The sequence below is a fragment of the Entelurus aequoreus genome, linkage group LG14 (assembly GCF_033978785.1).
Source record: "Entelurus aequoreus isolate RoL-2023_Sb linkage group LG14, RoL_Eaeq_v1.1, whole genome shotgun sequence".
NCBI lineage: Eukaryota > Metazoa > Chordata > Actinopteri > Syngnathiformes > Syngnathidae > Entelurus > Entelurus aequoreus.
Genome location: NC_084744.1, coordinates 52,366,611 through 52,389,110, shown reverse-complemented (window position 1 = coordinate 52,389,110; position 22,500 = coordinate 52,366,611). Strand labels below are relative to the sequence as shown.

The 22,500-nt window shown below is 36.3% G+C and overlaps 1 protein-coding gene across 1 annotated transcript in view; it reads right to left on the bottom strand.

The window, feature by feature from the left end:
* Window positions 1-11,794: 11,794 nt before the first annotated feature.
* Window positions 11,795-22,500, bottom strand: part of LOC133664295 (uncharacterized) — a 27,019-nt gene continuing 16,313 nt past the window's right edge. Inside the window, exons 3-4 of the mRNA XM_062068804.1 lie at window positions 12,995-14,259; window positions 11,795-12,922 (exon numbers count right to left, since the gene is read on the bottom strand). Of these exons, the coding sequence (XP_061924788.1) occupies window positions 11,795-12,922; window positions 12,995-14,259 (2,393 nt within the window). The remainder of the gene's footprint in view (window positions 12,923-12,994; window positions 14,260-22,500) is intronic.

Sequence of the window (22,500 nt, the reverse complement as noted above, 5' to 3'; positions counted from 1 at the left end):
AATATTTCCTCAAAGTATTTTGAATAAATATTTTGTTATTATTTTTTAAAGTATTTTTTAAAATTAATATTGTGTTAGTATTTCTTAATAGTATTTTGAATATATTTTATTATTTCCTCAAAGTATTTTGAATAAATATTTAGTTATTTCCTCACAGTATTTTGAACATTATTTTTAATTATTTTGAATACATATTTTGGTATTTCCTCAAAGTATTTTGAGTAAATATTGTGTTACTATTTCTTCAAAGTAATTTGAATAAATATTCTGTTATTTCTTCAAAGTATTTAGAATAAGTATTCTGTTATTTCCTCAAAGTATTTTTGAATGAATATTTTGTTATTGTTTAAGTATTATTTTTTTTTAAGTATTTTAACTAATATTGTGTTATTTTTTCGAAGTATTTTCAACACATAGTTTCTCTATTATTTCCTCAAAGAATTTTGAATACATATTTTGTTATTTCCTCAAAGTATTTTGAATTAATATTTCGTTATTTTTTAAGTATTTTGAATTAATATTGAGTTATTGTTTCTTGAAAGTATTTTCAATACATAGTTTCTCTATTAATTCCTCAAAGTATTTTGAATAAATATTTTATTATTTCTTCAATGTATTTTGAATATATTTATTTTATATTAAAAATTATTTGAATAAATATTTTGTTATTATTTCCTCGAAGTATTTTTAATAAACATTCTGTTATCATTTCTTCAAAATATTTTGAATAAATATGTTATTTTTAAAAATATTTTTTAGTTAATGTTGTGTTTTTATTTTTTCAAACTTTTTTGAATACATTTTTTATTATTTCCTCAAAGTATTTCGAATAAACATTTTATTTCCTCAAAGTATTTTGAATGAACATTTTGTTATTTTATCTTCAAAGTATTTTGAATAAATATTGTTATTATTTCTTCAAAGTATTTAGAATTAATATTTTGTTATTTTTTCAAAAGTATTTTGTGTTATTATTTCTTCAAAGTATTTGAATACATAGTTTCGCTATTATTTCCTGAAAGTATTTTGAATAAATATTTTGTTATTTTTCAAAGTATTTTTTGTCTATCTGTGTTGGCCCTGCGATGAGGTGGCGACTTGTCCAGGGTGTACCCCGCCTTCCGCCCGATTGTAGCTGAGATAGGCTCCAGCGCCCCCCGCGACCCCAAAGGGAATAAGCGGTAGAAATGGATGGATGGAAAATTGTGTTATTTCTTCATAGTATTTTGAATACATTTTGTTATTATTATTTCCTCAAAGTATTTTGAATAAATATTTTGTTATTTCCTCACAGTATTTTGAATAGTGTTATTTTTTAAGTATTTTGAATTAATATTGTTATTATTTCTTCAAAGTATTTTGAATACATAGTTTCCCTATTATTTCCTCAAAGAATACATAGTTTCCCTGTTATTTCCTCAAAGTCTTTTAAATAAATATTTTGTTATTATTTTTGAAAGTGTTTTTTAAAATTAATATTGTGTAAGTATTTTGAATAAATATGGTATTACTATTTCTTCAGTCATTTGAATAAATATTCTGTTATTTCTTCAAAGTATTTAGAATAAATATTCTGTTATTATTTCCTCAAAGTATTTTTGAATGACTATTTTGTTATTGTTTAAGTATTATTATTGTTTAAGTATTTTGAACTAATATTGTGTTATTATTTCTTCAAAGTATTTTCAACACAGTTTCTCTATTATTTCCTCAAAGTATTTTGAATACATATTTTGTTATTTCCTCAGAGTATTTTGAATACATATTTTGTTATTTCCTCAAAGTATTTTGAATGAATATTTCGTTATTATTTTTAAATTATTTTTAATTAATCCTGTGTTATTGTTTCTCCAAAGTATTTTCAATACATAGTTTCTCTATTATTTTCTCAAAGTATTTTGAATACAAATCTTATTATTTCTTCAATGTATTTTGAATATTTATTTTGTTATTTTATCTTAAAAATAATTTGAATAAATATTTTGTTATTATTTCCTCAAAGTATTTTTAACAAACATCCTGTTATTATTTCTTCAAAGTATTTTGAATGATTCTGTTATTTTTTAAATATTTTTAAAATTAATATTGTGTTTTTATTTTTTCAACCTATTTTGAATACATCTTTTGTTATTATTTCCTCAAAGTATTTTGAATACAAATTGTGTTATTTCCTCAATTTGGAATAAATATTTTGTTATTATTTCTTCAAAGTATTTTGAATAAATATTTTGATATTTAATATTCAAAATATTTTGAATAAATATTTTGTTATTTCCTCAAAGTATTTTGAATACATATTCTGTTATTATTTCCTCAAAGTATTTTGAATAAATATTTTGATATTATTCAAAATATTTAGAACAAACATTTTGTTAATATTTCTTCAAAGTATTTTGAATTGATATTCTGTTATAATTTCCTATTCTAATATTTCAAATCAATGTAAAGAGGATTGAAAATGGGTCAAATGACTTCTTGCCAAATGAAAGTGAAAGTGAAAAGCAGGTCAAGACAAGATTAATTAGCAAAGCAACAAGCAAGACATGCTTATGAAATATTGAAACGTGCCCCTAGTGGGTGATGCTGGTGCTGCATGAGAGTGTGTGAAAAAAGTGGGTCACACCTTAATTTCAGTCCAAGTGGAACAAACGAGTCCATGAATCTTTAAGTGGGAGTATGACTGACTGTACTACGTACATTTGAAATAGTCACATTTTTTTGTACGTCAACTTCCAATCTGTGCTATTTTCGGGCGACATCTAGTGGTCACAATAGTTCATGACGCAGTAAGTTGAATGACACGGACACGTTTGTTACCGGATATGTTCTAATACGCTTCTGCCTCGGAGACTTTCTATGTGTAAGTAACATGCAACTAAAATGATTTGATACTTGTTTATATTGACAAAAGGTCACGTTTTACACTGCAATGTTGTAGTTTTGTACTGATACTAATTATTTAGTACCGGCACTCAAATGTATTTCGATACTTTTCAAAATAAAAGGGACCACAAAAAATGCCATGATTGGCTTTTTTTTAACAGAAAATATGAATACATGAAACAAATGTTTGCGCAACAAAGAAACATTTTATGGATAAAATAAGATAATGAACATCCTACATAACTGGTCTTTTAGTAGTAAGTAAACAAACACTGTCTCCTAATTAGTCTGCTGAAGTATGAAGTAACATTTTGTGTCATTTTTATATTACTTTTGTCCAAATTATGAGAAACAAGCGGTTACTTTCACCCTTACCTTCGTGCTTACCATCATGTTCACTTTCATGCATAATTTCATGCTTACTTTCATGCTTTCCTTCACCTTTATGCTTACATTCATGGTTACTTTCATGCTTACCTTCATGGTTACTTTGATGCTTACTTTCCCCTTCATGCTTACTTTCCTGTTTTTTTCAAGCATACTTTCATGCTTACCTTAACCTTCCTGCTTACCTTCATGGTTACTTTCATGCTTACCTTCACCTTCATGGTTACCTTGATGCTTACTTTCACCTTCATGCTTTCTTTCCTGCTTAGCTTAATGCTTACTTTCCTGCTTTTTTCCAAGCGTACTTTCATTCTTACCTTCACCTTCATGGTTACTTTCCTGCTTAGCTTAATGCTTACTTTCCTGCTTTTTTCCAAGTGTACTTTCATTCTTACCTTCACCTTCATGGTTACTTTCATGCTTTCACCTTCATGCTTACTTTCATGCTTATCTCAATGCTTACTTTCATGCTTACCTTCATGGATACTTTAATCCTTACCTTCATGGATACTTTAATCCTTAACTCCATGGTTACTTTCATGTTTACCCTCACCTTCATGCTAACTTTCATGCTTACCTACACCTTCATGCTTACATTCTGCTTACCTTCATGGTTAATTTAATGTTTACCTTCATGCTTACATTCATGCTAACCCTCATGGTTAATTCAATGCTTACTTTAATGGTTAATTTACTGCTTGCCTTCACGATTAATTTAATGCTTACCTTCTTGCCTACTTTCATGCCTACTTTCTTGCTTACCTTCACCTTATTGATTATCTCTGTGGTTCCTTTCATGCGTACCTTCACCTTCATGCTTACCTTAGTGTCTACTATCCGGCTTACCTTCATGCTTACTTTCACCTTCATACTTACTTTCATGCTTACCTTCATGGTTAATTTAATGCTTACATTCATGCTAACCTTCATGGTTAATTGAATGTTTACCTTCATGCTTACTTTAATGGTAAATTGAATGCTTACCTTCATGTTTAATTTAATGCTTACCTTGATGCCTACTTTCTTGCTTACCTTCACCTTATTACCTTCATGGTTACATTCATGCGTACCTTCACGCTTACTTTAGTGTCTACTATCCTGCTTACCTTCACCTTCATGTTTACATTCTGCTTACCTCCATGGTTAGTTTAATGCTTACCTTCATGTCTACGTTCATGCTCACATTCATGCTAACCTTCATGATTAATTTAATGCTTACCTTCATGCTTTCTTTAATGGTAAATTTAATGCTTACCTTTATGGTTAATTTAATGCTTACTTTCATGCCTACATTCATGCGTACGTTCTTGCTTACCTTCACCTTATTGATTACCTTCATGGTTCCATTCATGCGTACCTTCACCTTCATGCTTACTTTAGTGTCTACTATCCTGCTTACCTTCACCTTCATGTTTACATTCTGCTTACCTCCATGGTTAATTTAATGCTTACTTTCCTGCTTACCTTCATGTCTACGTTCATGCTAACCTTCATGATTAATTTAATGCTTACCTTCATGCTTACTTCAATGGTAAATTTAATGCTTACCTTCATGGTTAATTTAATGCTTACCTTCATGCCTACTTTCATGCATACGTTCTTGCTTACCTTCACCTTATTGATTACCTTCATGGTTCCTTTCATGCGTACCTTCACCTTCATGCTTACTTAAGTGTCTACTACTACCCTGCTTACCTTTTCGCTTACCTTCACCTTCATGTTTACATTCTGCTTACCTTCATGGGTAGTTTAATACTTACTTCCCTGCTTACCTTCATGCCTACTTTCATGCTTACATTCATTCTAACTTTCATGGTTAATTTAATGCTTAACTTCATGCTTACATTCATGGTTAATTTAATGCTTACCTTCATGCCTACTTTCTTGCTTACCTTCACCTTATTGATTACCTTCATGGTTCCTTTCATGCGTACCTTCACCTTCATGCTTACTTAAGTGTCTACTACCCTGCTTACCTTCACGCTTACTCTCATGCTTACCTTCATGGTTAATTTAATGCTTACTTTCCTGCTTACCTTCATTCTAACTTTCATGGTTAATTTAATGCTTAACTTCATGCTTACATTCATGGTTAATTTAATGCTTACCTTCATGCCTACTTTCTTGCTTACCTTCACCTTATTGATTACCTTCATGGTTCCTTTCATGCGTACCTTCACCTTCATGCTTACTTAAGTGTCTACTATCCTACTTACCTTCTTGCTTACTTTCATGCTTACCTTCATGGTTAATTTAATGCTTACTTTCCTGCTTACCTTCATTCTAACCTTTATGGTTAATTTTTTGCTTACCTTCATGCATATTTTCATGCTTACCTTCATGATGTTTTATCTTCCCGCTGCTCCTCTTTGTGCCTCTCACACCCTATATTGATTATATTGATGTTCCCTTAGCAACCACCTGCAGATTTGTATGTGTGCAGTTAAAGTATGCAAATGAGCTCACATTTGAACAAGTGTTCATTTGCATGTTGAAAGTGATGTCGTCGTTGTGTGCAAAGGTGTGATGATGTCTATTTAATGTTATTGTTATGCTTATTAACGCTGGCTGGGTTTCAGATGAGAAGAAAAGTGATTATTATACAATGTTACACTTAAAAATCATATTTAAAATACATCCAACCTCCACAGAAAAAATGGATCACTAATAATCTTTTTTTTTTATTTTTTACATTCACACTTTCAACTTTCATTTATTTATTCATTTATGTATTCATTCTTAATATCACCTCAAATTCTAAATCAAATAAAAAAAATAGTTATGCACAAATTAATGTATTCACATTTAATTTGAAGGATCTCTAAAAGCAAAATCGGTCAAATTAGCATCCAAAAGTTCAGAACTTTCCTCCAGAAGGTCTTATCTTTGTCCATGTGATGTCAGATGAAACAAAAAATGTAGCTGTTTGGCCACAATACCCAGCAATATGTTTGGAGGAGAAAGGGTGTGGCCTTTAATCCCAGGAACACCATCCCTACCGTCAAGCATGGTGGTGGTAGTATTATGCTCTGGGCCTGTTTTGCTGCCAATGGAACTGGTGCTTTACAGAGAGTAAATGGGACAATGAAAAAGGATTACCTCCAAATTTTTCAGGATTACCTAAAATCATCAGCCCGGAGGTTGGGTCTTGGGCGCAACAGGACAATGACCCCAAACACGCATCAAAAGTGCTAAAAGAATGGCTAAATTAGGCTAGAATGAAGGTTTTAGTCCTGACTGAAACGTGTGGACAATGCTGAAGAAACAAGTCCATGTCAGAAAACCAACAAATTTAGCTGAACTGCACCAATTTAGTCAAGAGGAGTGGTCAAAAATTCAAGCAGAAGCTTGTGGATGGCTACCAAAAGCGCCTTATTGCAGTGAAACTTGCCAAGGGACATGTAAGCAAATATTAACATTGCTGTATGTATACTTTTGACCCAGCACATTTGCTCACATTTTCAATAGACCCATAATAAATTCATAAAACAACCAAACTTCATGAATGTTTTTTGTGACCAACAAGTATGTGCTCCAATCACTCTATCACAAAAAAATAAGAGTTGTAGAAATGATTGGAAACTCAAGACAGCCATGACATTATGTTCTTTACAAGTGTATGTACACTTTTGACCACGACTGTATGTATACTTGTTAAAAACAAAAACAAACTCTGGCTTTTTTTTTTAATGAATACTTAGGCCTACTATGCTACTGTATTTTAATGTTGGTCATTATGGTGGTACATGTGTTGTCTGAGGTGGTACTTGGTGAAAAAAGTAATCCTTGGAAGACATGTGAGGACACTTGAGGACAATTGAAGATGTTTGAAGACATTTGAAGACAATTGAGGACACGTGAGGACAATTGAGGATACTTGAGGACATGTGAGGACACTTGAAGACATTTGAAGACATGTGAGGACACTTGAGGAAAATTGAAGACACGTGAGGACACTTGAAGACAATTTAAGACATTTGAAGACACTTGAGGACATTTGAAGACATTTGAAGAGATGTGAGGACAATTGAAGACATTTGAGGACAATTGAGGACACTTGAAGACACGTGAGGACACGTGAGGACAATTGAGGATACTTGAGGACATGTGAGGACACTTGAAGACATTTGAAGACATGTGAGGACACTTGAGGAAAATTGAAGACAATTTAAGACATTTGAAGACACTTGAGGACATTTGAAGAGATGTGAGGACAATTGAAGACATTTGAAGACAATTGAGAACACTTGAAGACATGTGAGGGCAATTAAGGACAATTTAAGATACTTGAAGACATGAGGACATTTGACGTCAATTGAGGACATTTGAAGACAATTGAGGACAATTGAAGACATGTGAGGCCAATTGAAGACATTTGAAGACACTTGAAGACATGTGAGGACAATTAAGAACAATTTAAGATACTTGAAGACATGAGGACACTTGACGTCAATTGAGGACATTTGAAGACAATTGAAGACAATTGAAGACATGTGAGGCCAATTGAAGACATTTGAAGACACTTGAGGACATTTGAAGAGATGTGAGGACACATAAGGACAATTGAAGACACTCGAGGACAATTGAAGACATTTGGAGACAATTGAGAACACTTAAGGACAATTGAAGACATTTGAAGACATGTGAGGACAATTTAGAAAACTTGAGGACAATTTAAGACATCTGAAGACAATTGAGGACACTTGAGGACAATTGAAGACATTTGAAGACATTTGAAGAAATGTGAGGACAATTGAGAGAAATTGAAGACATTTGAAGACACTCAAGGACAATTGAAGACACTTGAAGACATGAGGACACTTGACGTCAATTGAGGACATTTGAAGACAGTTGAAGACAATTGAAGACATGTGAGGCCAATTGAAGACATTTGAAGACACTTGAGGACATTTGAAGAGATGTGAGGACACATAAGGACAATTGAAGACACTCGAGGACAATTGAAGACATTTGGAGACAATTGAGAACACTTAAGGACAATTGAAGACATTTGAAGACATGTGAGGACAATTGAGAAAACTTGAGGACAATTTAAGACATCTGAAGACAATTGAGGACACTTGAGGACAATTGAAGACATTTGAAGAGATGTGAGGACAATTGAGAACAATTGAAGACATTTGAAGACACTCAAGGACAATTGAAGACACTTGAGGACATTTGAAGAGATATGAGGACACTTAAGGACAATTGAAGACATGTGAGGACAATTGAGAACATTCGAGGACAATTTAAGACATCTGAAGACAATTGAGGACACTTGAGGACAATTGAAGACATTTGAAGAGATGTGAGGACAATTGAAGACATTTGAGGACAATTGAGGACACTTGAAGACACGTGAGGACACGTGAGGACAATTGAGGATACTTGAGGACATGTGAGGACATTTGAAGACATGTGAGGACACTTGAGGAAAATTGAAGACAATTTAAGACATTTGAAGACACTTGAGGACATTTGAAGAGATGTGAGGACAATTGAAGACATTTGAAGACAATTGAGAACACTTGAAGACATGTGAGGGCAATTAAGGACAATTTAAGATACTTGAAGACATGAGGACATTTGACGTCAATTGAGGACATTTGAAGACAATTGAGGACAATTGAAGACATGTGAGGCCAATTGAAGACATTTGAAGACACTTGAAGACATGTGAGGACAATTAAGAACAATTTAAGATACTTGAAGACATGAGGACACTTGACGTCAATTGAGGACATTTGAAGACAATTGAAGACAATTGAAGACATGTGAGGCCAATTGAAGACATTTGAAGACACTTGAGGACATTTGAAGAGATGTGAGGACACATAAGGACAATTGAAGACACTCGAGGACAATTGAAGACATTTGGAGACAATTGAGAACACTTAAGGACAATTGAAGACATTTGAAGACATGTGAGGACAATTTAGAAAACTTGAGGACAATTTAAGACATCTGAAGACAATTGAGGACACTTGAGGACAATTGAAGACATTTGAAGACATTTGAAGAAATGTGAGGACAATTGAGAGAAATTGAAGACATTTGAAGACACTCAAGGACAATTGAAGACACTTGAAGACATGAGGACACTTGACGTCAATTGAGGACATTTGAAGACAGTTGAAGACAATTGAAGACATGTGAGGCCAATTGAAGACATTTGAAGACACTTGAGGACATTTGAAGAGATGTGAGGACACACAAGGACAATTGAAGACACTCGAGGACAATTGAAGACATTTGGAGACAATTGAGAACACTTAAGGACAATTGAAGACATTTGAAGACATGTGAGGACAATTGAGAAAACTTGAGGACAATTTAAGACATCTGAAGACAATTGAGGACACTTGAGGACAATTGAAGACATTTGAAGAGATGTGAGGACAATTGAGAACAATTGAAGACATTTGAAGACACTCAAGGACAATTGAAGACACTTGAGGACATTTGAAGAGATATGAGGACACTTAAGGACAATTGAAGACATGTGAGGACAATTGAGAACATTCGAGGACAATTTAAGACATCTGAAGACAATTGAGGACACTTGAGGACAATTGAAGACATTTGAAGAGATGTGAGGACAATCGAAGACAATTGAGGACATTTGAAGAGATGTGAGGACACATAAGGACAATTGAAGACACTCGAGGACAATTGAAGACACTTGAGGACAATTTAGGACATCTGAAGACAATTGAAGACACTTGGACAATTGAAGACATTTGAGAACACTTGAGGACAATTGAGGACACTTGAGGACAATTGAAGACATTTGAACACAATTGAGGACATTTGAAGAGATGTGAGTACAATTGAGGACAATTGAAGACATTTGAAGACATTTGAAGACAATTGAGGACACGTGAAGACATGTGAGGACACTTAAGGACAATTGAATATATATGAAGACATGTGAGGACACTTGACGACAATTGAGGATCTTTGAAGACAATTCAATCAATCAATCAATACAATTGAGGACACTTGGGGACATGTGAGGACACTTGAGGCCAATTGAAGACATTTGAAGACATGTGAGGACACTTGAGGACATTTGAAGACAATTGAGAACATTTGAAGAGATGTGAGGACACTTGAGGACAATTGAAGACAGTTGAGGACACTCAACACTTCAAATGTCTTAAATTGTCCTCAAGTGTCCTGGACACTTGAGGACAATTTGAAGACACTTGAGGACAATTGAAGACATTTGAAGACATGTGAGGACACTTGAGGACGTTTGAAGACAATTGAAGACAATTGCAGACATTTGAAGACATGTGAGGACACTTGCAGACATTTGAAGACATGTGAGGACACTTAAGGACACTTGAAGACATTTAAGGACATGTGAAGACATGTGAGGACACTTAAGGACACTTGAAGATATATGAAGACATGTGAGGGCACTTGACGACAATTGAGGATCTTTGAAGACAATTCAATCAATCAATCAATACAATTGGACACTTGGGGACATGTGAGGACACTTGAGGCCAATTGAAGACATTTGAAGACATGTGAGGACACTTCAGGACATTTGAAGACATGTGAGGACACTTGAGGACAATTGAGGACATTTGAAGATAATTGAGGACACTTGAGGACAATTGCAGACATGTGAGGACACTTGAAGACATGTGAGGACACTTAAGGACACTTGAAGACATTTGAAGACAGTTGAGGACACTCAACACTTCAAATGTCTTAAATTGTCCTCAAGTGTCATGGACACTTGACAATTTAAGACATTTGAAGACACGTGAGGACAATTGAAGACATTTGAAGACATGTGAGGACACTTGAGGACATTTTAAGACAATTGAGGACACTTGAGGACAATTGCAGACATTTGAAGACATGTGAGGACACTTGAAGACATGTGAGGACACTTAAGGACACTTGAAGATATTTGAAGACACTTAAGGACATGTGAAGACATGTGAGGACACTTGAAGACACTTAAGGACACTTGAAGACTTTTGAAGACCCTTAAGGACATTTGAAGACACTTGCGAGACTTCCTTGACTTTTTCAGATGTTTGTGGTCAGTCTCCGCCCCTTCAAACGTCAGCCATGTGTAACATGTAGGAGACGCCGCCATCCATCAGGAGGTTACGGACATGGTGCGACTTTACTGGCCACTGTGGGCTCATTAGGACCTTTTATCCCTGATGGGCTATCGTGTTTTTATGAGCTCTTTGCGCTAATCTATTAATAAGCCCGACACGCCATTAGGCTTTATTGATGTCCGGCGCGTGCGCTCACATGAGAACGCCGTTATTTGTCGCCATCAAAGTTTAGCGCTGACGCCGAGTGATTTAGCGGCGCCACCGGGGCGCTCGGCCCTCGGACCTTCAAGGACGGTCACGGTTAATTAGCGCGCCGACGTCAAAAAAGTGCCGCGTCATCACTTTTTGATTAAGAAGTGAAAATGCTTGGAATTCTTCCATCTTGCCGGGCGCATGCACGTCTTGTTGGTTCAACGCCGCGGCGCAGCTCGCTACTTCCCGCTTTCTCCACGGCCCCCCAGGGGGGAGTGGAACGTGTGTTGGTAGTTCTCTGGGGGGTCTGAAGGAACCAGGGGGGAGTGGAGCGTGTGTTGGTAGTTCTCTGGGGGGTCTGAAGGAACCAGGGGGGAGTGGGACGTGTGTTGGTAGTTCTCTGGGGGGTCTGAAGGAACCAGGGGGGAGTGGGACGTGTGTTTGTAGTTCTCTGGGGGGTCTGAAGGAACCAGGGGGGAGTGGAGCGTGTGTTGGTAGTTCTCTGGGGGGTCTGAAGGAACCAGGGGGGAGTGTGACGTGTGTTGGTAGTTCTCTGGGGGGTCTGAAGGAACCAGGGGGGAGTGGAACGTGTGTTGGTAGTTCTCTGGGGGGTCTGAAGGAACCAGGGGGGAGTGGAACGTGTGTTGGTAGTTCTCTGGGGGGGTCTGAAGGAACCAGGGGGGAGTGGAACGTGTGTTGGTAGTTCTCTTGGGGGTCTGAAGGAACCAGGGGGGAGTGGGACGTGTGTTGGTAGTTCTCTGGGAGGTCTGAAGGAACCAGGGTGGGGTGGAACGTGTGTTGGTAGTTCTCTGGGGGTCTGAAGGAACCAGGGGGGAGTGGAACGTGTGTTGGTAGTTCTCTTGGGGGTCTGAAGGAACCAGGGGGGAGTGGGACGTGTGTTTGTAGTTCTCTGGGGGGTCTGAAGGAACCAGGGGGGAGTGGAGCGTGTGTTGGTAGTTCTCTGGGGGGTCTGAAGGAACCAGGGGGGAGTGGAACGTGTGTTGGTAGTTCTCTTGGGGGTCTGAAGGAACCAGGGGGGTGGGGAATGTGTGTTGGTAGTTCTCTGGGGGGTCTGAAGGAACCAGGGGGGAGTGGAACGTGTGTTGGTAGTTCTCTGGGGGGTCTGAAGGAACCAGGGGGGAGTGCGACGTGTGTTGGTAGTTCTCTGGGGGGTCTGAAGGAACCAGGGGAGAGTGGAACGTGTGTTGGTAGTTCTCTGGGGGGTCTGAAGGAACCAGGGGGGAGTGGAACGTGTGTTGGTAGTTCTCTGGGGGGTCTGAAGGAACCAGGGGGGAGTGGGACGTGTGTTGGTAGTTCTCTGGGGTGTCTGAAGGAACCAGGGGGGAGTGGAGCGTGTGTTGGTAGTTCTCTGGGGGGGTTTAAGGAACCAGGGGGGAGTGGAACATGTGTTGGTAGTTCTCTGGGGGGTCTGAAGGAACCAGGGGGGAGTGGGACGTGTGTTGGTAGTTCTCTGGGGGGTCTGAAGGAACCAGGGGGGAGTGGAGCGTGTGTTGGTAGTTCTCTTGGGGGTCTGAAGGAACCAGGGGGGTGGGGAATGTGTGTTGGTAGTTCTCTGGGGGATCTGAAGGAACCAGGGGGGAGTGGAACGTGTGTTGGTAGTTCTCTGGGGGGTCTGAAGGAACCAGGGGGGAGTGGAACGTGTGTTGGTAGTTCTCTGGGGGGTCTGAAGGAACCAGGGGGGAGTGGAACGTGTGTTGGTAGTTCTCTGGGGGGTCTGAAGGAACCAGGGGGGAGTGCGACGTGTGTTGGTAGTTCTCTGGGGGGTCTGAAGGAACCAGGGGAGAGTGGAACGTGTGTTGGTAGTTCTCTGGGGGGTCTGAAGGAACCAGGGGGGAGTGGGACGTGTGTTGGTAGTTCTCTGGGGGGTCTGAAGGAACCAGGGGGGAGTGGGACGTGTGTTGGTAGTTCTCTGGGGTGTCTGAAGGAACCAGGGGAGAGTGGAGCGTGTGTTGGTAGTTCTCTGGGGGGTCTGAAGGAACCAGGGGGGAGTGGCACGTGTGTTGGTAGTTCTCTGGGGGGTCTGAAGGAACCAGGGGGGAGTGGAACGTGTGTTGGTAGTCCTCTGGGGGGTCTGAAGGAACCAGGGGGGAGTGCAACGTGTGTTGGTAGTTCTCTGGGGGGTCTGAATGAACCAGGGGGGAGTGGAACGTGTGTTGGTAGTTCTCTGGGGGGTCTGAAGGAACCAGGGGGGAGTGCAACGTGTGTTGGTAGTTCTCTGGGGGGTCTGAAGGAACCAGGGGGGAGTGCAACGTGTGTTGGTAGTTCTCTGGGGGGTCTGAATGAACCAGGGGGGAGTGGAACGTGTGTTGGTAGTTCTCTGGGGGGTCTGAAGGAACCAGGGGGGAGTGCAACGTGTGTTGGTAGTTCTCTGGGGGGTCTGAATGAACCAGGGGGGAGTGGGACGTGTGTTGGTAGTTCTCTGGGGGGTCTGAATGAACCAGGGGGGAGTGGAACGTGTGTTGGTAGTTCTCTGGGGGGTCTGAAGGAACCAGGGGGGAGTGCAACGTGTGTTGGTAGTTCTCTGGGGGGTCTGAATGAACCAGGGGGGAGTGGGACGTGTGTTGGTAGTTCTCTGGGGGGTCTGAATGAACCAGGGGGGAGTGGGACGTGTGTTGGTAGTTCTCTGGGGGGTCTGAAGGAACCAGGGGAGAGTGGGACGTGTGTTGGTAGTTCTCTGGGGGGTCTGAAGGAACCAGGGGAGAGTGGAGCGTGTGTTGGTAGGCAAGGCAAGGCAAGGCAACTTTATTTGTATAGCGCTTTTCATACACAAGGCAGACTCAAAGTGCTTCACAGACAACAAAGTGAAATGAAAGAAAATAAAAGCAAAATTAAAATGCAGACAATAAAAATAAAAACAGTGCAGACGTGGTAGGAACCAGGGGAGAGTGGAGCGTGTGTTGGTAGTTCTCTGGGGGGTCTGAAGGAACCAGGGGGGAGTGGAACGTGTGTTGGTAGTTCTCTGGGGGGTCTGAAGGAACCAGGGGGGAGTGGGACGTGTGTTGGTAGTTCTCTGGGGGGTCTGAAGGAAATAGGGGGGAGTGGGACGTGTGTTGGTAGTTCTCTGGGGGGTCTGAAGGAACCAGGGGGGAGTGGAACGTGTGTTGGTAGTTCTCTGGGGGGTCTGAAGGAACCAGGGGGGAGTGGAACGTGTGTTGGTAGTTCTCTGGGGGGGTCTGAATACACTGAAAAATCTAAATCAAAACTTGAACTTTCGGTTTCAAAGTAACATGTTTTGAAGTGCAAAACGTTTGACCTTGATTTAGCTCCCTAGAGAAGACCTTTATTACAGCGAAGGAGAAAACACTACCGGGACAAACGCCGATGAAGGACAGCTTCACACTGCTAGTTTGTGTCAAACTAGTTTTTATTGAGGGCCACAACGCAATTATGGCCACCCTCAGAGAGCCGCTTCAAACTGTTAATATATATAAATTATGTTACATCATTTGCAAAGGCTACTGTTATTGATTATATAATCATTATATTATTTACTAACAGATTCGAGGATAACTTGCTTTGAAATCATTAGACCGGGTGACAAAAAAAATATTTTTGGACTGATCAGATACAATTAAAGTGTCAAACAAATGCAATTCCATTTAGTCCATTTTTTGTCCGTCAAAATTCAACGAACAAATGCATTTAGCCAGAAAGTGCTTCTATTATATCCAGCCTTTTACACATAAACGGGCCACGTAAAATAAAGTAGCAGACAACATAAAAATAAAGTGCCTATAGGCTAGGGTTAACGATGTGATGGGCGATGTTAAGTAGTGTGGCGTCCACATAAAATAATGTGGAAGAACGCATGAAATAATGTGGCGGGCCAGGTAAAATAACATGGAAGAAGACATGAATTGGCGCAGCGGGCCGCATAAAAATAATGTAGCAGGCCAAGTTAAAATGGCATGGCAGGCCTTAACTTTGACACGTATGCCATAAGATGATCCCAGAGTGTTCAAAAAATACCACAAATATTTGCCGACACAATGTACATTTTTTAAAATTAATTTTTATTTTTTATTGTAGCAACATGGTTGGCACCAAAGGGACTGTTGTGTGTATGTGCGCGCGTCGACAGTTTAGCTTGCTATTGTTGTTGGTTTGTTTGGATAATAAAATCGATTGTTCACCTTTTATGTTGGTTTGATATAAATATATACAAATATATATGTATGTATTAGCGTTGTCCCGATATCAATGTATTTCAATACTTTTCGGTACTTTGATACTTTTCTTAATAAAGGGGACCACAATAAATGGCATTATTGGCTTTATTTTAACAAAACAATCTTACGGTACATTAAACATATGTTTATTATTGCAATAAAATAGTGAACATACAACTTGTCTTTTAGGAGTAAGTAAACAAAAAAAGACTCCTAATTTAGTCTGCTGACATATGCAGTAACATATTGTGTCATTTATCATTCTAATATTTTGTCAACATTATTAAGGACAAGTGGTAGAAAATTAATTATTAATGTACTTATTCATTTACTGTTAATATCTGCTTACTTTCTCTTTTAACATGTTCTGTCTACACTTCTGTTAAAATGTAATAATCACTTATTCTTCTCTTGTTTGGATGTTTTACATTAGTTTTGAATGATACCAAAAATTTGGGTATCAATCCGATACCAAGTAGTTACAGGATCATACATTGGTCATATTCAAAGTCCTCATGTGTGTGTGTAATATTATATATATATATATATATATATATATATATATATATATATATATATATATATATATATATATATATATATATATATATATATATATATATATATATATATATATATATATTAGGCATTAATCGAAGCAAATTAATTGTACAGTCATGGTAATGAAAACTTGAAAATTACATGTATAGTGTACCATTTTTATTGGTAAAATTTTTTATTTGCGAATTAATTGTGATTAAATATTTTAATTGATAGACAACCCTAATTTTGTGGAATAGCCTTCATTTCTAAGAACAAGAATAGACTGTCGAGTTTCAGATGAAAGTTCTCTTTTTCTGGCCATTTTGAGCGTTTAATTGACCCCACAAATGTGATGCTCCAGAAACTCAATCTGCTCAAAGGAAGGTCCGTTTTGTAGCTTCTGTAACGAGCTAAACTGTTTTCAGATGTGTGAACATGATTGCACAAGGGTTTTCTAATCATCAATTAGCCTTCTGAGCAAACACATTGTACCATTAGAACACTGGAGTGATAATTGCTGGAAATGGGCCTCTATACACCTATGTAGATATTGCACCAAAAACCAGACATTTGCAGCTAGAATAGTCATTTACCACATTAGCAATGTATAGAGTGTATTTCTTTAAAGTTAAGACTAGTTTAAAGTTATTTTCATTGAAAAGTGCAGTGCTTTTCCTTCAAAAATAAGGACATTTCAATGTGACCCCAAACTTTTGAACAGTAGTGTGTGTGTGTATATATATATATATATATATATATATATATATATATATATATATACATATATATATATATATATATATATTATATTACACACACACATGAGGACTTTGAATATGACCAATGTATGATCCTGTAACTACTTGGTATCAGATTGATACCCAAATTTGTGGTATCATTCAAAACTAATGTAAAGCATCCAAACAACAGAAGAAAAAGTGATTATGACATTTTTACAGAAGTTTAGACAGAACATGTTAAAAGAGAAACTAAGCAGATATTAACAGTAAATGAATAAGTAGATTAATAATACATTTTCAACCACTTGTCCAAAATTATATATATATATATACATATATATATATATATATATATATATATATATATATATATATATATATATATATATATATATATATATATATATATATATATATATATATATATATATATATATATATATATATATATATATAAATGGTTTCAAACGTTATGTTTTTTTAAACAGCTCAATGCAAAAATGGCATAATCATGCTTTTAATGACAATGAACAAAATGACCTGCTGTGTGTTCGTGTCGAGCCAGATTTTGTATTTCGCAGCAATACGGAAGTTGCATTCCTGCTGTCGGAGCACTTGCGTTCAGAGAAGAGGAGCTACACGCACCGCGTTTAGACACCGGTTTCACGCATTAGTAACACAAAATGTGGATTGTTACGATCATGCTTTGATCGTCAAAGATGTTTGGTAAAGTAATCTATGATATTTCTACCTGAATAAATGCTTCTGATACTGTGTACATTATATGTTGTCATACTTGCCAACCTTGAGACCTCCGATTTCGGAAGGTGGGGGGGTGGGGGCGTGGTTGGGGGAGGGGGGCGTGGTTAAGAGGGAAGGAGTATATTTACAGCTAGAATGAACCAAGTCAAGTATTTCATATATATATATATATATATATATATATATATATATATATATATATATATATATATATATATATATATATATATATATATATATATTTACATCCTGACAATATGCAAACAAAACTGTGTTTAGATAATTGATACTTCAAACTTGCATAAGTAAATCTTAAGGAATATAACATAACTTGGCTTCTGAGAGCTTTAAAATGTAATGAATAAAATGCTAAAGTTGTTGATAAACAAGCAATTATTTTAATAATTAAATATGGTCATTTTAAATGAATTATTATAATTTAAAATTAATTATTTCAAATATGTTTATTTTAATGTATAATTCTATGGCTGGATGTAATAAGGAGTCAGAAAAAATACAAATAAAAATACAATTAATTTTGATGTTTTTAGCAAAATATAGTAAACATTTATTTAGTTTAAATAAAAAAAAAAATTATAAATATATTTATTTTTAGGTAATATAAACATAATAATACAATTTATCTCTAGTCTGGATGATTTAGTTCTTGTCACCCTGTGGCCTCCAGCTCCGGCTGAAAATCGGGAGATTTTCGGGAGAATATTTGTCCCAGGAGGTTTTCGGGAGAGGCACTGAATTTCGGGAGTCTCCCGGAAAATTCGGGAGGGTTGGCAAGTATGGATGTTGTACAAGTTCATGTATTTATATCCCTGCATGACGATGTTTTAACCTTCTCTATTAATAATATACATACACATATATACATATACATGCATATGTTTACGAACCATTTTCAAGAACCAGTTATGTTCCTAAATGGAGGTTCCCCTGTACGTCCACATCCTTGTCTTCAAAGGAGTTAGTCTTGGAGTACTTCCACGTAATAGTGCAGTAAAATGTCAACAAATACTGCGTATGAGTGACAAGTATGTGATTTGGGGTATATTAATGGCGTTCATTTCAGTTAGTAAAGCAGCCATGAGTGGTTGCTATGGCGTCCAGATAGGAGTGAGTCATGCTGGGATGGCTGCTTTGGGTCTCCAAAGGATCCCCAGATGAGGCGTGACAAAGATCTAGTTTTGCAGCTCGCCGTGGATCCACGGCGTCCCTCCTGAGAGACCCCCCAGGCCTCCTTTAGGTGCGGCCCGGCTTCGGGAGCAGGACATTTTCCAGGTCAATGAGTCGAGCCGGGAAAAAAAGACGACAGAGAACGTATGGAAATGTCAGCACTTCCCAGGAGAGCTCTGGCTAATGTCAGGACGTGTGGACCCAGCCGACGCCAGCCCGCCAAAAGGAGGGAAACTAATTGTGAGAGTTATTGATTGCTGCGGCCGACCCGCAGCGTTCGGCGGGCCAACAAGATGGATGCACTTGTCAGCTCGTCGTCAGGCCAGCTTTGTTGACGGCGTGCCTCAGGGCGAGCGCCACGCCATCCAGGTTAAGTGAGTGCCGTCGTCTTTGACTTTGAAAGACTGAGACACGGACGTCCTACTTTGTGGAACACACTTTTTTGGAAATATCCAAATTGTTCTGTCGACCAGAAACATACGGAGTTTCATTTGTAACTTTTATTACCAGAGCCTTTTTCGGACACTAAATTGTTTGTGTTTTCATTATTTTACATCAAATTAAGCTGACAATTTCATTTAAAATAAAAAAATGTGTTGCTTCAATATTCACTTCAATACTCAGCCAAGGAGTTGAGTCTTGAAGCAATTTTTATACACTGAATTTTTACACAGAAATTTTCTACACTGAATTTTGATAATCTGAATTTTTTATACACTGAATTTGTATACACTGAATTTTGATAATCAACATTTTGTGCGCTGAATTTTTTATACTCTGAATTTTTATACACTGAATTTTGATAATCAACATTTTTTGCGCTGAATTTTTTATACACTGAATTTATTACCACTGAATTTTTATACAGTGAATTTTTATACAGTGAATTTGTTTTACACTGGATTTTTATATACTGAATTTATTTTGCAATGAATTTTTATACACTGAATTATTGAACACTGAAATATTTATAAACTGATTTGTTTTGCATTGAATTTTTGTACACTGAAGTTATTTTGCACTGAACTTTTTTACAATGACATTTTTATGAATTAAAATTTTCTACACTGAATTTTAATACACTTAAGTGTTTTGACACAGATGTTTTTATACACTGAATTTTTATACACTGAATTTTGATTAAATTATTTTTTTGCGCTGAATTTTTTATACACTGAATTTTTATACACATTTTATACACTGATTTATTTAACAGTGAATTTTTATACACTGGATTTGTTTTGCACTGAATTGTTATATACTGAATTTATTTTGCACTGAATTTTTATACACTGAATTATTTTACGCTAACATTTTTATACACTGAATTTTTATACATTGAATTTGTTTTACACCAAATTTTTATACATTGATTTTTTTCATTTACACCGAATTTTTATAAACTGAATTTTTGTACACTGAATTTTTACACTGAATTTTTATACACTAAAGTTGTTTTACATATAATTTTTTTACACTACATTTTTTACACTGAAATTTCTTCTACACTGTATTTTTATACACTAAATGTTTTGACACATTTTTTTATTTACTGCATTTTTTTGACATCAAATTTTTATACACTGAATTGCTATACACTGAATTTTGATAAGCTTAATTTTTAGCACTGAAATTTTTATACATCGAACTTTTGTACAAATAATTTTATACACTGAATTTTTTAACAGTGATTTTTTATACACTCGATTTGTTTTACACTGAATGTGTATATACCAAATTTTTTTGCATTTAATTTTTATACACTGAATTTGTTTTAACCGGATTTTTACAAACTGAATTTTTATACACTGAATTTGTTTTACATTTAATTTTTACACATTGAATTGTTTTGCACTGAATGTATATACCCATTTTTTTACACTGAATTGTGTCCCAAATTTACAGATTTAAAAAAAAAAAAAAAATTGATCTTGTTTTACATATTTTTTAACACTAAATTTTTTTACACAAAAATTTATTCTACACAATTTTTCTACACTGAATTTTTCTACACTAAATGTTTTGACACAGATTTTATTATACACTGATTTTTTATAAACTGTATTTGTTTTACATTGAATTTTTAGACACTGATTTTTTTTGCACTGAATTTTTCGACACTGAATTTTTCTACACTAAATGTTTTGACACAGATTTTATTATACACGGAATTTTTACAAACTGAATTTTTATACATTGAATTTTTACACATTGAATTGTTTTGCACTGAATCTATATACACTATTTTTTTTACACTGAATTGTGTCCCAAATTTTTACAGATTAAAAAAACAAAAAACAATTCATCTAGTTTTACATATTTTTTAACAGTCAATTTTTTTTTTACACAAAAATTTCTTCTACACAAAATTTTTCGACACTAAATGTTTAGACACTAAATGTTTAGACACTAAATGTTTAGACACTGAATTTTTATAAACTGAATTTGTTTTACATTGAATTTTACACTGATTTTTTTTGCACTGAATTTGTATACACAATTTTTTTACACAACATTTTTTGTACCAAATTTATACACAGATTTTGTTTCAAAACAATTGATCTTGTTTTACATAGAATTTTTATACAATGATTTTTTTTTCACTGGATTATTGTACACAATTTTTTTTTTACACTAAGGTTTTTACACTGAATTTTTATACCCTGAATATTTTGCACATCATTTTCACACAGATTTTTAAAACAACTTTTGCTCAAATATTTTTATTCAATTGAATTGTCAGCATAATTTGATGTAAACAAAAAATCAGTTCACAAAATTCAAATGCAAAAAATTCAGCTACCTAAATTCAGTGTTAAAAAAAAAGCTTTTGTAATAAATAACACAAAATAAATTTCATAAAAATGGTCCTGAGTATTTATTTTCCCATAGATCTGCTGCACTTTGGCTCACCTGACAACTTTTTCCTATCTTCCAGAAGACTCCTGATATTACCTTTTGTCCAGGTGGTCGATGATCGACCACCTGGACAAAAGGTAATATCACATAATTATAGGAGAGACAGTTTGTGTCCTGAAAAAACTTGTATCCTTCTCTTTGTTGTGCTGTAAAAAACACAATTAAAATAGTTTGGATGGTGACTCTTATACCCTTCATGGTAAAATGGCGCCTGTGTCACCGCGTGCGTAATTGTCCGTTAATGACAAAAGCCGGCGATGCAGGAATTATACGCCGGTCATCTTTACACACGTGCATGTTTTTGCCTCCTATTTGCGTCAAGAGGACCCCACGTCGCCTGAGTGGCTTCAACCATCAAAAGACCTGAAAGTCAACAGATTATGTTTACCTCAGCACGGAGATTATCAAAGCGTCATTAGGCCGAGTTTTTTTTTTTTTTTCCTGGATATTTGCGGCTAATGATGCGTGTAATATCTGTCCTTTCGCCGGGATGTGCTCCATCAAGGCCGGGCTATTTGGAGCTAAGTGTGAGGTAAGTGTGGGCTTGGCATGTGTGCCACCTTTAAATGGCACACATGACCTCAGCAACAACATTTGATCTTC